The 16404-nt window shown below is 48.9% G+C and overlaps 1 protein-coding gene across 1 annotated transcript in view; it reads right to left on the minus strand.

The window, feature by feature from the left end:
- Positions 1-16404, minus strand: part of LRP5 (low density lipoprotein receptor-related protein 5) — a 92577-nt gene that overhangs the window by 30810 nt on the left and 45363 nt on the right. Inside the window, exons 6-10 of the mRNA XM_010136682.1 lie at positions 7430-7646; positions 5645-5934; positions 3517-3743; positions 3016-3200; positions 539-862 (exon numbers count right to left, since the gene is read on the minus strand). Of these exons, the coding sequence (XP_010134984.1) occupies positions 539-862; positions 3016-3200; positions 3517-3743; positions 5645-5934; positions 7430-7646 (1243 nt within the window). The remainder of the gene's footprint in view (positions 1-538; positions 863-3015; positions 3201-3516; positions 3744-5644; positions 5935-7429; positions 7647-16404) is intronic.

Consider the following 16404-nt stretch of genomic DNA (forward strand, 5'->3'; position numbering starts at 1 on the left):
CTCTGACCCGCCAGCGCAGCACCCGGCACTTGGTCTCATTGAAGCTCAGCCCACTGGCGTCAGCCCATGGGTCCAGCCTGGCCAGGTCCCTCGGTGGAGCCTCCCGACCCTCCAGCAGATCAGCACTCCTGCCCAGCTTGGTGTCGGCCGCGAACTGTGCATGTGCACGTTGCTCAGACTACTTAGAGGGGTGTTCTACTGGATGTTATTTTTGCTGACTTTATCAAACACTCAAAAGAAAAAGACATTTTTTATTTAGATTTTCTTTCCACCCACCTACGCCCTTAGGTAAGGACTGGAAAAGCTTCAATCCCACAGCTGAATTACCTAGAAAGCACTTTTAGTAAAATGAGAAAGACCAGACTTGACGGCGTTGTTGTCACAGAAATGGATATAAAACTCCACACTCCGTTCACCTCTACAGCCAGAACCTTTGACAAGGATTTGTGACATCCCTTCCTCTCCTACACTGAAAGGGATTGCAAGCACCTGGGAGCCCCGAGCGCTGTGGAACAGAGTAGCTAAGGACAAGGCTTACAGCTGCAGTTCCTGCTGTTGGGATCCAAGGTGTAATGGGCAGCACAGCCACACCTAAACCCGTTTGGGATGGCAAGGCACAAGTGCCCACAGTGGCCGTTATTTTGCACACAATCATTCAAGCCATCCTGACGCGAAGAATGGAAGACCAAGATATCCATCACAAAATCCAGATGGCCCTGAATAAGCGTCCTGTTCTTCCCACTGGTCTTGTCCGCTCTTTCGATGCTGTGAAGATTCCAGTCTGTCCAGTAGATGTAGTCACTGTATTGGGTTAACCCGAACGGGTGAGGTAGATCGTCTGCTATGATTTCTCGTTCTTGTCCTGCAAAAATAAGGATAATCAACTGAAGGACAATTCCCAAGTCATGAAATGAAGACTCTGAGTGGCATCAAGAAAAGGTTTTTTCTTCCCTTTCAAAAATCACCCCTCATTTTCCAACCCAGCATCACAGGATTCAACAGTAAGCAGTATCTGCTCGAGAGGGGACCCAAACACTTGCATTCAAAACCCTCACCCTGACGCCCTCTTGCCTACAGAGCTGTTTGAAACGGTGCCAGTGTGTTGTCATTTAAATAACCACTACTTTGTATGTCTCATGCTTATCATCCCAAAGAGATTCTGGAAAACGTGTTCAAGAACACCGTCAGGTCCAGGAATCACTTCGGCCAATTAAAAAGACAATTAATGTGCACAAAAGGAAACAACGAACTTGAGAGCCACAGAGAAACAACTATGAGAAACCGTGCTGTTTCACTCCAGAAATACAAACCATCCAGCGGCCCCAGGGCATCCGGAACCCGTTTGTTACGCAGATATCACAATACTCCCCCCTCGGTGGCTCAGTCAGCCACATTCACAACCGGTTTGACACCTTCTAGAGCGTCAGGTGGCCTCTGCCAGAGACACTCTACTGCAGCAGACAAAGTCTCACTGTAAGGCACTTCCCCAACATTTTCAAGCACAAACTGCTATGAATCTCTGCCTCTTCACACCAGATGAAGATGTAACCTTCATCAGCACCATCCTCTCCTGCCTCAAACACATTTCAGTGCTGGATTCTACAGAACACTTCGTTTTTCCTTCCCTGCTCTATTTTCCATCACGCCCTCTCCCACTTGGCCAAGACTGGAGAAGGAATGAAAAACCTGAAAACTAGAACATGAAGACATTTCCCTATAAATTACCAGAATTAAACAGAGAGGCAACGTTCCAAACTACTTTTAGGCATCTAAAGTGCCCAAGGTAGGCGCACAGACATGCTACACTTTCTCAGGTGCTTCTTAGAACATTTCTGGCGCACAGCGATGAAATCAGGGGACAGGCTCTTCTGAAGGAAGCAGTTAAACCGACTAACTGAATTTTGATAGTTGGTAGATGGAGGAAGATCTCCCAAAAGAGTTATTTTTTCCTGCTGGGCAATGTTTATAATGCCTAAGATTAAGCTGGGACAGCTCTTGTTCATCCACTTCAGAGGTCTTTATTCACTCCTAGGGGTAGATGTTTCTATCAGCAACACCCATTCGGATCCCTCCTGGCACGGATGCAGAACACGGGCCACGTCTAAGAACATTTCCTGCACCACGGAGCCCACGTGCTGTAAGTCCACCCAAGTCTTTACAATCTGCTCCCTAAAAGGACGGCACTCCACGCTGCCAGCTTCAGTGCTCATCCTTCTACTTTCTCACCACAAATAAATGTTAACAGTAGGTTCAGCTTTAGAACCAGCTGAAGACACCACACATTATTTCAGGATTGTGTTTCTTCTCAATGCCGGTTTCTAGTTCAAGCTCCTCCCCAGCTATTTTGTGTCTCCAAGTATAACGCAGAAGCTTTGTGAGAGCTTTGAGAGACTGTGCAGTCTGGATGGAAAAGATAACGCCGTCGGTTATCTCGTCAGTAGCAATGTGGAGGTTTGGTGGCTGTTAGCACACCCTTGTGCATACAGACGGGATGCCAGTGGAAGATAGGAAAGAGCATCAAGTTGTGTCCAAAGCACATGCGATGACAGGCTGCAGAAGGAGCTGCACAACCCTCCACGCTGCAGGAAACACAAGCAGAATTTTGGTTTTGAACTAATACAACTAGTCTGAAGCTGGAAACAGAGAGAATACTTCAACAGAAAATAAGTTTCCAGACTGAAAAGTCAGGAGGGGTTAGCAGTCAGCCTTGCAGGAAGTCGTCCCCACTTTGAGACATTCTGAAGTCGTCTTTGCTTTGGTAAAACACAGGCAATTTGATACCAATCCAGAGAAATGACATCGTACCTCACCCTCGCTATAAATCATCACATAGTTACTGATCTAGGAAGCTTTTTCAAATCTCCTTAAACATGTAACTCTTCATTTCCTCTCATAAGAAAATCATACACGCAGATTTATTATCAATTATATTATTCCAATTTCACAGTATTCAATTGCTTCACTGTGGCCAGAGCATTTTCCTGTACTGGTGGGTACAGAACAGCATGAGATTACCCAGCATATTCGACGACTCAATCATGCTTGTGTCCAAGTCAGTCCAATACAGCCTCTGGTCCGCGTAATCAATAGTGAGGTCATTGGCACGACCCACTTTATCCACCAAAGTGATGCTGTTTGTTCCGTCCATGTACGCTCGAACAATCCTCGGTTTCCCTCCCCATTCAGTCCAGTACATGTATCTGCAACGAGAACAAACGGAGCACATCAGCCAGGCAAGACCAAAGCATGCGCTGATTTTTCTGCATTTATTTTCAGTTCTTAAAAAAAACCCAAACCAACAAAAGGCACTAACCCATGTGGTTATGTGCAGTATTACAGCGCTCCTTCTGTAGACAAAGGCAGAAAAATATGATTGACAATTCCCAATTTTTCATTGTAACCTAGAAGGTTGGGGAGTGTCGAGACCCCGATGAAACGGAGCGACATAAACCGCCGATTAACTTGTCGCATACAAGAACACACACACCAAGCTCTGAAAACAAGACTGTCCCTTACCCTTTGGTAGGATCAAGAGCCAGAGACCTTGGGTTGTCCAGGTCCTTCCACACAAGGACCTGCCTGTACTGTCCATCCAGGCGGGCTACCTCAATGCGATTGGTCCCGGTATCTGCCCAGTAGAGGTTCTTCCCCATCCAGTCCACAGCCATGCCCTCAGGATAATCCAGCCCAAACTCGATCACGTGTTCCACGGAGCTCCCGTTCATGAAAGCTCGGCTTATGGTCTGCAAGACAATTGTGCACAAACATTACGGCTTTTACGGACACCCCGCTGAAATAAGCAGCAATAATTACTGCGAAGTTTAGCGTACAAAAAGAAATTAGTAACAAACCCAGCCAGGGTTACACTTTCTAAAACAAATGTCTGCTGTCAAAAAGCGATTCACAGGATCAAAAGACCTGAACTTCCAGCACGCCCCACGTACCTGCAGGTCTGCCCTGTCCCTTCTCCCTCTCCTCTATTGGCTCATGAAAAGTTGTTTTGGTTTAGGTTATTTTTTTAATTAGTTAATTCTCTGTAATGTTTTAAGTCTCAGAAGCACATCTCAAGTCAGAGAAATCTGATTTAAATTGTTTCTTATGATCAGTCACCCGGAGCAAGTTTGCTGATCCCGTCTACATCTTGGTTACGCATGCGCCACGAAACGAGCCACGGGCAAGGACTGAGCAGGTACGAGCTCACACGGAGCCCTGGACCAGCCCCGGGCACCTCCCTGACAGCTCCCGGGGCCACAAGGACCCACCCTCGTTACCAACACCCATCAGCGCTCCACACACCTGCTAATATTTCAGCTATTAATTTCTGATAGTCTGATAAATGGACACATCAGGGTAAGAGCCATTTTATATTTTTAAAGGTAAGCGTCAAAACCAGAGATCAGCTAGTATATTTTTACAGGTATAACTCACAACTCCGAAAAAATATAAACCCTTTTTGAAAAGAAATTCTCCTCTAAACAGAGGCCAGAGGTGATCAGGGAAGTGGTGGCCATCCAAGGAAAGGGAGCTGCCAGCTGCGGAGCTGCCGGAGCTGGGGGTAAGGAACAGCCAGGTGTGCTGACACGTGTGTGGAAAGACAGCACGCCGGCAGTTCGGGAGGAGGGCGATGTTTTCCAGTTCTGCCCAGAGGAGGCTGGGCTCTAGGCGCGGATGCCGCTGAAGGAAGGCACCTTCCTCTATAGACGGTTAAGAGGGCTGTAGCTCCGGCTCTCCCCGTGCTCGTGTGCGATGTATGTAGCCACTGTGCCTGCGGTATGCTGATCCACGGCACTGGCACTGCTCCTGGAGGAGAGGTTTCCACGCCACCAGCGATGCTGAGGCACAACCTTCACCAGCCTTCAGAGAGGCCCTGGGAACGGCCGGTGCCCTGCAGCCCTACAGGGAGCTCCTCCCTGCTATGGCGCAGGCACACTGGCAAGGAAGTGGCGCTTGCTCTTGGAAAACCCGTGGAGAGGCAAACCAGAGGAGCTCAGTTCTCCTTTCCTACCATTACATAATCCACTCCAAAAGCACAGTGGCCCTGACGAGCAGCACCCTGCTCCCTGTAGCACGCACCCGCGCGTGAAGCAAACGTGTCACAGGACATGCCAGACCCCTGCGGAACTCACTGAGGTACAGCTGGGGGGAGACGGGGGCTTAACACAGCGTGGAGGGGCGTGGACAAGCTCCCTGGGCTCTTCTGTGCCAAGCCAGAGCCACAGACCAACAGGAACCAACCCAAAGTTCACTTGCCAAATGTTAATATTGGGTAAGATCGCCTTCCGTGTCAGGACTGGGAGACGACAGAAAGCTCGGGGGGTGGCCCAGCTGGATGTTCGGATTTCTGCGTGACATGAAAACGGCTCTCCTACAACAGCGCATACAGGGATGCAGCACATGCAGCACCCAAGCATCCAGCACTCGGTCTGAGCAGACACCACTCGGGATTTGTATCTGAAGCAGGAAGATGCCTGTCACCCAACTGTGCGTCCAACAATGCAACTGCCTTCACCTCCAAGAGCCTCCTTGGATGCAATTCAGCGACAACATTAGCAACTGCAGGACAGATCGTGTAACAGAGACCTTGGTCAGATCAAAGGACCTGCCCCGGGGGTTTGTACTGGGGGAATTCACACGTCAGCAATACCTTCAGACTAACATCAGTCCAATAGATTCTGTTATCGGAGACATCGAAATCCAGAGCAGATGCTTCCTTGACTCCAGTAAGAGGAATAGCAACGTCATTATTATTGGTCTCGAGGGAAATCCTATGAATTGCTGCTCTGCTTGTGAAAACTAAGAAGGCTTCAGGAATGATGCACGTCTTCAGGTCACTCAGCAGCTCCAGGCCAATGGGACAGGCACACCTGGCCTCCTGAGGTGTAAAGAAACACAGGTGGCTGCAACCTCCGTTGTTCTCTGCACATGGATTAGTTCCTTAAAAAACAAAACAGAACAAAACAAAACAGATATTGGTGCGTTGTGGACGTAGGGGCAGAGGGGAGGAGGAGAGGCTGAGCAGTGTAATTTTTCCAAATCAGTTAATGCTAAGGGTTGTCAGCAGGGAATTCTAAAAACCCCAAATGTTCAAAACTGTTTCTTTCCTACCCCAGGATTAGGAAGCTGGTCTTATCCCTCCTACAGTACAAACAACAGCTACAAAGACATCCTTCTAGTTTCCCCAGGGATTAAATTCTTTCCCTGAAGGCAGGCGATCGCATACACATCCAGCTCGGCTGCCTTTGGTCAGGTACTCGATCTTCGTATCTCGGGGAACCACCGCTTTTACAAAGGTTCCGTGACACAGAACGGTGAGGGAAGAGCCGTGTGACTGCAGTGCTTTCCCGGCTCTTTATTTTAAAGCTGAGAAGATTCATTAGCAGAAGCAGTTCCACAAGATCACCACAATCTCACACTTATTTTTTTGCGTGAACAACCATGACCAGGCCAGGAGTGTGGAGGGGAGAGTAAGGACCAAAGGATCAATGAGTGCATTTCTCCATCTGCTGGAACCAGGGATTTGGGTATTTACACACCGTTACCAAAACAAAAGAAAAAAAAATCTCCAGGATCAGTCTCAGCCAGGTTACTCCTACTCCCCCCTTTGTAGGGCATACAAAGGTATTTCAGACTGATGCCCTAACTTGCAGCTTGAGGACTTGATTATCCTCCAAGTGAAGCTTCCTGAGAGGCTGGCAAGCCACGTACTGACAGCCTACTTTACGTGATTCTGTTGCAACTATTCTCAGCAAACTTCAGAGCTGACCAACGAGTCTGTTCACTGCCACCCCCAGACTCCACCGTTCCAGGTAGCAGACGGCTCTGTGGTGACCACACACCCCTCAGGAGCTGTCTCTGACCCAGGAGGTACTGGGCCATTCTCCTCTGCAGAATGCTAGCAGAGGACTGACCCCACGGGCTGCACCTTGCAGCAGGCGCAGTGGGAGCACATGGAGCTGCTGATCCCACGCTGAGGACAAGAGTTAATTTTAGGTGTTGGAAGTACCACGTGCTGTGAGGCAATTAGTAGTGGCCATTAACTCTGCCTTTACCACCCGACACAGTGACAAGTGTTCCGCTAACGGAACATCACCGGCACTGTGTGTTGCAACAAAAGAGCATCAGAAAATGGAGCCATTCTGTGAGCACCAGAAGTAACGATGCTGTAGATTGAAGGCAGAAGGAGAATTCTCCTCACAAAAATTCTAAGAGTGTGGTGGAAGCTGGGGAAGGCTTATGTCAAGGGTCACTAAAAACTGGAAGCCCACTCTTGCATCGCTGTATTTCCCCAGCTTTACAAAGCTGCAGTTTCCCTTGAAAATGATTCAAGCACGTGAGCCCGCAGCTCCTCTCACTACGAGCAAGCAGCAGCTGCTTAAGGAAAGCAAGTCCATCTAGAAACCGCTCTAGATCCACGATTGCTCAGGCTTACCAAGCACTTTGGTGACACTTGTGGCTTTAAGGCCCATCAAATCTGGCAGCTGATCGATGATGATGTCTCTGCTAGCCTTTATCTTGTGAACTCTCTCAATGCTTCGTCTCTGCCAGTCAGTCCAGTAGATGTAATCTCCCAGCAGCGTGAACCCAAATATATGTGGCAGCTTGTCTTCTAGGAGGGTCTTCCTCATTGTTCCGTCGACATTGATGACCTGTGGGAGGCATGGCAAAAAAGGAAAAAATAATCTTCTCTAATGGGTACAACTGAAATTGCAATATCCATCATATTTTGACATGAGAATCCTCTATGTTTACATGAGAACCTCTGGCATGCTTCTTTCAGAAGAACACACAAAGAGAAATATAGAGGGATGACGGGACTGAAGGTGGCTTATCTCACCCCTTCTCCACTGAAAACGAGAATTTAACTTGCAGCAGTTCAAACCTGCAAAGACCAGGGCAAAGGGAGTGGGTTTGGGGTGGGAGTGAAGTTCAGGAGGTTTGCAGTCTCCGTTCATGCCTTGGTCTCACTACTGCAGTCTCTCCCCAGAAACAAGGGATCGCTGGAGCGACCTTCAGCACTCACTCACGGGGAGCAGAGGCCATCAGAACTCTTCCGGGGCACAACAAGGCCACGCCGTACCTGCACTTCCTGAAATCTTGGTTTTTCACCATAAAAGAATTAAGTTTTTCTCACTCTTGTGATAAGCAAGATCTTTAAGATGTGGAATAAGCATTGACTTACATAGGTTTGTATTCCTAAAAGCGCAGAGAAAGCAGAACAGCACTGGAGACGGGACGGGCTCCACAAACACACAAATGCTACTGGTTCATCACTTCCTACCCAGCCTCTGCAACGGCCTCGTGCTTCTCCACCTCGTGCGGCATAAGGGAAGAGCTTCATGTGGTCTGACCCTCATCAATAACCACTGGGCAAGACAGGATAGGAAGATGTGCACGTGGGATTCCCCGTGCCACGTGCCTAAAGCCTCCTCCCCCTACCTACCACACAAGCTGCACGAATCCTTCCGCTACCCAGACATCTCTCGGTGTCTAGGACTCACGCCAAATATTTATCTGATGAACCCCCAGATTCCTCCCCATCCTACTTCTTGCAACTGGTTGCTGCGATGCAACTACATTATTTTCAAAGTACTCCTTGAAAATTTATGCTGCGAGCAGCATCGAGTTCAGTATCATACTAAAACCAAACCGAGAGGCCACAACTTTATTTTCCAGTGTGATTCCATCAAATCTCCCTTTGTTCTAGAAATCTCCTGCTGTGCTAAGGCTACCATGGCTTGTGACTGAGGTTTTAAATAGTCTCCTCTTTACTATTATTTGGAAATTATTTGTTTATTCAGACTCGAAATACTAACCCTGTACCTCGTAGGTGACTCAGCTGCCTTCGCCATGCAACGTTTCTACTTGCTTGTGATTTGAAGGCAGCTGTGGGCATTTCAACGCTGTATTTTAAATGGCCAAGTGTTTAAGCAATATTTATTTCTTATTTAGAAATGTCCGTAACTTAAACACAGTGTAATATTAAACCGTTAAATGTCTAACAATTTTGTGGGCAGTCAAAATCAGCCATCAGCTTTAGCACAGTTTAACACGGGTATTCCACACCAGTCGGTTGTGAGGCTCTGTCCACACATGGTAAGCGGCAGAAGCTCCCACAATTTCTTCTTCTAACATGACCAGTGACCATCACCACATCTCACGAAATTAGCACGTGAATCTCAGCGTGGTTGTGCACACCCATAGTAGATATTCAAATAAATTAAAAAACGAAATCTCCACTGTGCAACCTTATAATACTTCAAGGATGTGTGAAAACAACGTGCATTTCTTCCATGACAACAGTTAACCCAGACACAACCTTTCTCCTTCAGAGAAACAAAATGAAGAGTGGTCACCAATTTTACTACGTGGATTTTAAGCGAGAAAGATCTGTTAAATGCTAGCACACTGTACTGGGTTTGCGTGGCAAGGTTTTGATAGCGGGGGCAGTGACAGGGGTGGCTTCTGTGAGAAGCTGCTACAAGCCTCCGCCGTGTCTGACAGAGCCAATGCCATCCGGCTCCAGACGGACCCGCCGCTGACGAAGGCTGAGCTGGTCAGCGAAGGGAGTAGCGCCTCTGAGAGAACGTATCGAGGGGGGAAACCCTGCTGGGCAGCAGCAGCCAGAGAGGAATGAGAAGATGTGAGAGGAACGGCTCTGCACACAGCCAGGTCAGGGAAGAAGGAGGGGGAGGAGAGGCGCCAGGCGCCGGGGCAGAGATTCCCCTCCAGCCGCTGGCGAAGCCCCTGGTGAGGCAGGTTGCCCCCCTGCAGCCCATGGCGTCCACAGTGGAGCGGATCCACCCGCGGAGGACCCCACGCTGGAGCAGGTGGGGGTCCACAGGAGGTGTGACCCCGCTGGAAGCCTGCACTGGAGCAGGCTTCTGTGGCCCCATGGAGAGAGGCACCCGCGCTGGAGCAGGTTTGCTGGCAGGACTTGTGACCCTGTGGGGGACCCACGCTGGAGCGCTCTGCTCCTGAATGGCTGCACCCTGTGGAAGAGACTTCTTCATGAAGAACTATAACCCGGGGGAAGGACTCGTGTTGGAGAAGTTTGTGGAGGACTGTCTCCTGTGGGAGGGACCCCTTGCTGGAGCAGGGACCTCACGCTGGAGCAGCGGAAGAGCATGAGGAATCCTCCCTCTGAGGAGGGAGTGGCAGCAACAAGATGTGATGAGCTGACCACAATCCCCATTCCCTGTCTCCCTGTGCCGCTGGAGGAGAGGGGGAGGTAGAGAAAATCCTGAGTGAACTTGGGCCCAGGAAGAAGGAAGGAGGGGTGGGGTGGGAGGGGAAGATGTTTTAAGATGAGTTTTATTTCTCATTACCTGCCTCTGTTTTGATTGGTAATAAATTAAATTAATTTCTCCAAGTCGAGTCTGTTTTGCCTGTGACAGTAACTGGCGAGGGATCTCCCTGTCCTCATCTCACCTCAAGAGCCTTTCATTACGTCTTCTCTCCCCTGTCCAGCTGAGGAGGGCAGTGACAGAGTGGCTTTGGTGGGCACCTGGCATCCGACCAGGGTCAACCCACCACGCACATGTGGGTTCCTCCAGCCACCACCAACCGAGCAGCAGAGGTGGGCAGTCAGTTACTGCACCCTGCGTTCACCTGTGCTACACAAACCCCACCACTGGGACACAGGCCATCTTGCCACAGGAAAACAACTTCAGGAAAAGAACTTGGAGACCATCAAGCTGCTGCTGTGGATTCAAACACCTGCCACAACACAAACCTCTGGATTCCTTCCAGACAAAAGCCTTCTGCTGGAGACAGTCAAGATTAGCACCGGTGTTCCCGAAAACTGAGTGTCAGGGGAGCTCTGTGTCAGCCCTTCAGCCTATGATTCTTCTGCTACTTGACGAAGCAGCAGAGACTGAAGATTAATGTCTTGTTATCTGGTTAAGCTACACAGAGTACCTTAAAAAAAGGGGCTGCATCTGCGGTTAAAAGCCAAATGGTTCTGCAATTATCTCATTACATCATGTCCAGGCAAAACGCAAATGCTCATTTATTTAAAACAGTATCAATCCCACAGGCAATACTGCAAGTTCAGAAGTTCACCACGCATACGCAGGTGCTGGAGCCAAACTGGTTCCACACCAAGTAAACAAAACAACATTTCCTTCATGATGATGCATCAGCAGGACGTGACCAAACCACCACATTTCCAACTCCTTTCCCACGTATGGGCAGTAGAAGCACAACTGAAACACCAGAGCTGCTGACTAAAACACAGCAGACAAAGACTGGAGCCAAGGGTGCAGAAATACACGTTATTTAAATCCACGCACACCTGCGGATGTTGCAGGTGACTCCAAGCTGCTGAACTTCCTCAGCCCAGTGAGGTTCAACAGGGCCAAGGACAAGGTGCTGCACTTGGGTCGGGGCAACCCCCGGTACCAGCACAGGCTGGGGATGAATGGATTGAGAGCAGCCCCGAGGAGGAGCACCTGGAGATACTGGTGGATGAAAAATTGGACATGAGCTGGCAACAAGCATCTGCAGCCCAGAAATCCAGCTGTGTCCTGGGCTGCATAAGAAGCAGCATGGCCAGCAGTCGAGGGCAGCAATTCTCACCCTCTTAAGCTGCTCGTGAGACCTCACCCGGAGCACTGCATCCAGCTCTGGAGTCCCCAGGACAAGACTGACATGGAGCTGTTGGAGCAGGTCCAGAGGGGCACAAACATGGACAGGGGGCTGGAGGACTTGTGCTATGGAGAAAGGCTGAGACTTGGGGCTGTTCAGCCTGGAGAAGAGGAGGCTCCAGGGAGAGCTTAGCGCAGCCGTCCCACACAGAATCATGGACCCGTTCAGGCTGGAAGCTCTTGAGGTCCGTTCCTTATCCTTTAGCACAAATGGACTAGAACGGGCTTTTACCTGCTCAGGGCTCTTGCCGTCTTTCTGTAACTGATAAATGCAGCCTGACTTGGGTCATAGGAGAAACGCAACATGACATCTGCTGTGCTTTCCACACAAAACACTGAAAGCCCCCCTTGCAGAGGCACACACTAAAAGCCCCTGATTAGTCTTAAAAATTCAGTGACAAATCTAATGAGGCATCACCAAGCTCAGCTAAAACCTGTTGTGGTCAAAATGAAATCAACAGCAGACTTCCTAATGAACTGAATTGCACAAAAAACATGATAAGGAGATTTTTTTTTTTTAGATGCTGCTGCAGTGTATGCAAAATGATTTAACAAATATTTCCAAATATAACACTACAAAGCTCCTGGCTCTTTGAAGAAGATTAAAGTAAAACAATGCAATTAAAGACTACACATCAGCGTGACTCATGTTGTCAAGCTGTAGTTCAGGTGCACCTGTGAGAAGAACACCTATTCAGCGTAACAACAAAGAGCATTCAGACACCTTGCTCCTGTATTTCATTCAGTAAGATTAAAAAAAAGGTTATTCAATCGCTACAGACAAAGCTGTAGTCGAATGGGAACCAATCCTCGGGCTGAGCCAAAGCCCTCTGTGGGCAGATACAGCAAACGGTAAAACGACCCAAGTGCCCAATCCTGATGAGTCCCATGCGATGGGCTTGTGGGTCTGTGACTCTGCCCCTGTGGCAGAAGAGCCCCACTCTGCCTTTCGCTGTGAGCATGACTGAGAGCCAGAACAGGTCACCAGCGAGGCTGAGGAACCTCCTCCCTTGGAGGCATCAAAAGCCACCCGGTCACAGTCCTGGGCAACTGTCTCCAGAGGTTCCGTCCAGCCTCAACCAGTCCATGGTTCTGTGAACGGCTTCTAACAATCCTCACCAGAAGACTCTAAAGAGGCATCTCAAGCGAGCAATGCCCAGTTGTCTTTGGATGGAGAATGAACTCGTGAGACAAATCATGTGGGTGGCAGTCAACAGGGAAAGAAAAAGACCAAGAAAAACGGAGAGAAGTGGAAAACTCCAGAGGGTAAAGACGCCTGCCCCAGCGAGCAGAGCGAGGCAGCTGTGAGCAGTCTGTCCCACAGTCTATATTCGGCTGAGTATAAGCCGTTCATTAATATTTCCGACAGCTGAAACACGACCACCTTTCATCAATGCTTTGGGATAAAAGTGAAATCCCTTTTTTTTCCTGGTCTGAAGGGGCTTGATGCCAGGCACGGATTGGCTGTCACTGGCCAGCAGAAACGAGAATAACAGTAAAACACATTAACCAGAACCCGTATATCAAAAAGACTACCTCAGTCTCTGAAATCTGTTCCCTCAAACACTTGAGTAAGGCTGGGGCATTTAGAACACAGCTCCTCACTGCTGTCAATCATTTCTGCCCGCCTCGACAACGTGCGGGCTACCTGGGAAAAGCTGCCTCCAAAATGACACTCATCAGGTTGCTGCTGTCGCCACATTTCATGGATCAAGCCCACTCAGGCTGCTGGGGCTCTTCTGCCACGTCCTTCTCATCTCAGGTCAGTTTGGACGTTGACGTACTTTTTCATCACTGTTTTCTGAACTCTCCCTTCGCTCAGGTACTAGCTTGGCTGCCAGTGGCAAACTGGCAGCACCCACCTGCCTTTAGAGCAAGCTATGAACCAAGAGAATGCGGAGGATGCACCCAGTCCACACCACGGGAGACACATCCCTGCTGACCTGTGGGGAACAACCTGCCATTTGCACATGCGCGTGGTGACACCCCCCGCTTCCTTACACAGACTCCTCTCTCCAAGAGACATGCTCTCACTTCTCACGGCAGAAGATGTCATTGCAGCTTGCTGAGGACACAGCGTGACAAGATGCTGCTGTGGCTACAGTATGGGTCACATTTTAACTTGTAACACAAAAGCCACTTGGAGATGCTCAGTAGAGAGGATTCCACGGAGGACTGTTGGCTGGTGAACTCTTCCCTGGCAGCTTTCCCCGCCAGGTACCTTTGCAGCCTCCTGCAGCTCGGGCAGGGCAGTAAGGGCACAGCAGCCCTGCTGCAGGCTCTCCTGCAGCCGGGGGGTGTGCGCCGGCTGGTGGCAGCCGTCCCTGTCCCACATGCAGGCACAGCGGAGGAGCTGCTGGGTAACACCAGATGCAGCCACTGGTAAGGGAGCCCATGCTCCACCTTTTTCTGATAGTTTAACACACAGAATTCTCAACAATCCAGCAACGTCGGCTTCTCGATGGGATACTCCAAACAAGCAACTCCAGCACATTTTCCTTACCAGTTTGTTCTGTTTCATACAAATTAAAATCTACACTTGGAAACGAATGTAAGAGAGTTAAGTAGCGACTTGTTAAAAAACCCCAACCCAACCACCCACAGACGCCGAATGCAACAGAGATAAATTTCCATTATGAACAGTATGAGTTCACGGTGACCTCCCGTTTTCTCTGGGAATAATACAAACAACATATATTCTTGTACTTGTGCTCCTATTTCCCCCGTAATTTCCCCGGTTATTCATTGGCAGTGTCGATCTGTCCGTGTTTTGCCATATCGAGTGACCGCCTTCCTCCCAGGACTCACAAGATGTGGCTGGTTCCTAAGACAGCCGGGCATCTTCAGAGGGGCTTCTCAAAACCGAGCACAGAGACGCTGACCGAGGGATAAATGTCTTCTCGTCGGAAAGGCTGTGTTAACATGCACGTGGCTCTGAACCTGCTCACATTTTATAAACCCCATCCAGGAGCAGCTAATGTTCTCCGCACGAGTTCCACCAGCCTGACATTTCCAGAACTTTGTTCTGCTTACAGGGTATCAAAGGATTAAGGGTGCAGCCGGTCAATTCTGCGACTTATCTCTCGTAAGCAGGAACACGAGGGCATGCTTCAAAACTCCTTAAAAGGGGAAGAAGTGAAACACAAACATTCTCAAAATAATTTATGGCAACTGGTGGCTAGACCCTAAAGCACAGAGGATCGACTGAATTAGCATGTCGGGTTTATTTTTAGGTAGAAGTTGTTTATTTAATACACTTCGGGGATGTTTTACCTTCCGTAAATACTTTTCCCTTCTGAAATGCTGACCAGCACGAGTTAAGTTTGAAGGGGCACGTCACAGCCCTGCAGTTTAGCTAACATCCACTACGAAAACACTACGCCTTTCCAACACCCACTTAACTGGTCCAGGAAAGGTGAAGAAGAAATTAAACTTCTTACAAAAATGGTTTTTAAAGGTACGTATCTTAATTTTTCTCACTTCTCTCCTGATTTCCTTTTTCTTCAGAGGGACTTGAAGAGTCCTGTGAGATCTTTACCCTCTCCTTTCCAAATCCAAACATCTTCCCAACTCTATAGGCAGCTAAAAGTCCGTGGAAATAGCACATCAGATAAATATTTACTCTGCTGATGAAGCCGGGACTGCAAGCACATTTATAACCCCTATATGCAACAGGAAGGACAGACAAAAAAATAAAATAATGAGCTTGATACGAAAAAAAAAGTGTGCCAAACTTTTGAGCATAAAACAAATCAGCATTTTCAGTGGCCGACTAGAATTCCTTAAAAAGTCAAAAGGATCTCAAGAATAACAGCTGTCCTTGGTCTTGAAGGAGAGAGGGGCGCTAGTGCTGGCCAACCTTTCCCAAGAGGGCACTTGCCTCCTCTCCAGTGCTACCACGCTAACATTAACTTGCAATGAAACAAGAATTAAACTAAATGTACTATTTATGAGTCCTTTTCTCCTTTCAGTTTGCTTCCACAAACTTATGTGGATTTTAATTTTTTTTTTTTAATCTTTTATCTTCTGGACAATGAGCTACCCTGGGCTTCAGGAGAGCAGACTTTCACCTCTTCAGGGACTTGCTTGGTACAATACCATGGGACACAGCCCTGGAGGGAAGAAGGACCCAGGGAAGCTGGTTAATATTCGAGGATCACCTCCTCCAAGCTCAGGAGCAATGCATGCCAAAACAGAGGACGTCAGGCAAAACCACCAGGAGGCCAGCACAGATGAACCAGGAGCTCCTGGGCAAACTCAAAGACCAAACGAAGCCTACAGAAGGTGGCGGAAAGGACAGTTAACCTGGGAGAAACAGAGAGACATCGTCCAACAGCCAGAGAGCGGGTTAGGAAAGCCACAGCCCTGACAGAATTAGAGCTAGCCTGCGACATCAAGGGCAACACGAAAAGCTTCTAAGGTATGACGGGGATAACAGGGAGACCAGGGAAAATGTGGGCCATCTCCAGAAGGAAACAGGACGCCTGGTTACCTGGGATATGGAGAAGACTGAGATACTCAATGACGTTTTTGCCTCAGTCTTCACTGGCAAGTGCTCCAGCTCCACCACCCAAGTCCCAGAAGGCAAAGGCAGGGACTGGGAGAAGGAAGAACCACCCATTGCAGGCGATCAGCTTCCAGACCATCGCAGGAACCTGCAGGTGCACCCGTCCACGGGACCTCCTGAGAGAACCGGTGAATAAAGTGGCTAAGCCACCATCCACCGTATTTGAGAAGTCACGGCAGTCCCGTGAAGTTC

This window comes from Buceros rhinoceros, unplaced genomic scaffold, assembly GCF_000710305.1.
Source record: "Buceros rhinoceros silvestris isolate BGI_N320 unplaced genomic scaffold, ASM71030v1 scaffold6825, whole genome shotgun sequence".
Lineage (NCBI taxonomy): Eukaryota > Metazoa > Chordata > Aves > Bucerotiformes > Bucerotidae > Buceros > Buceros rhinoceros.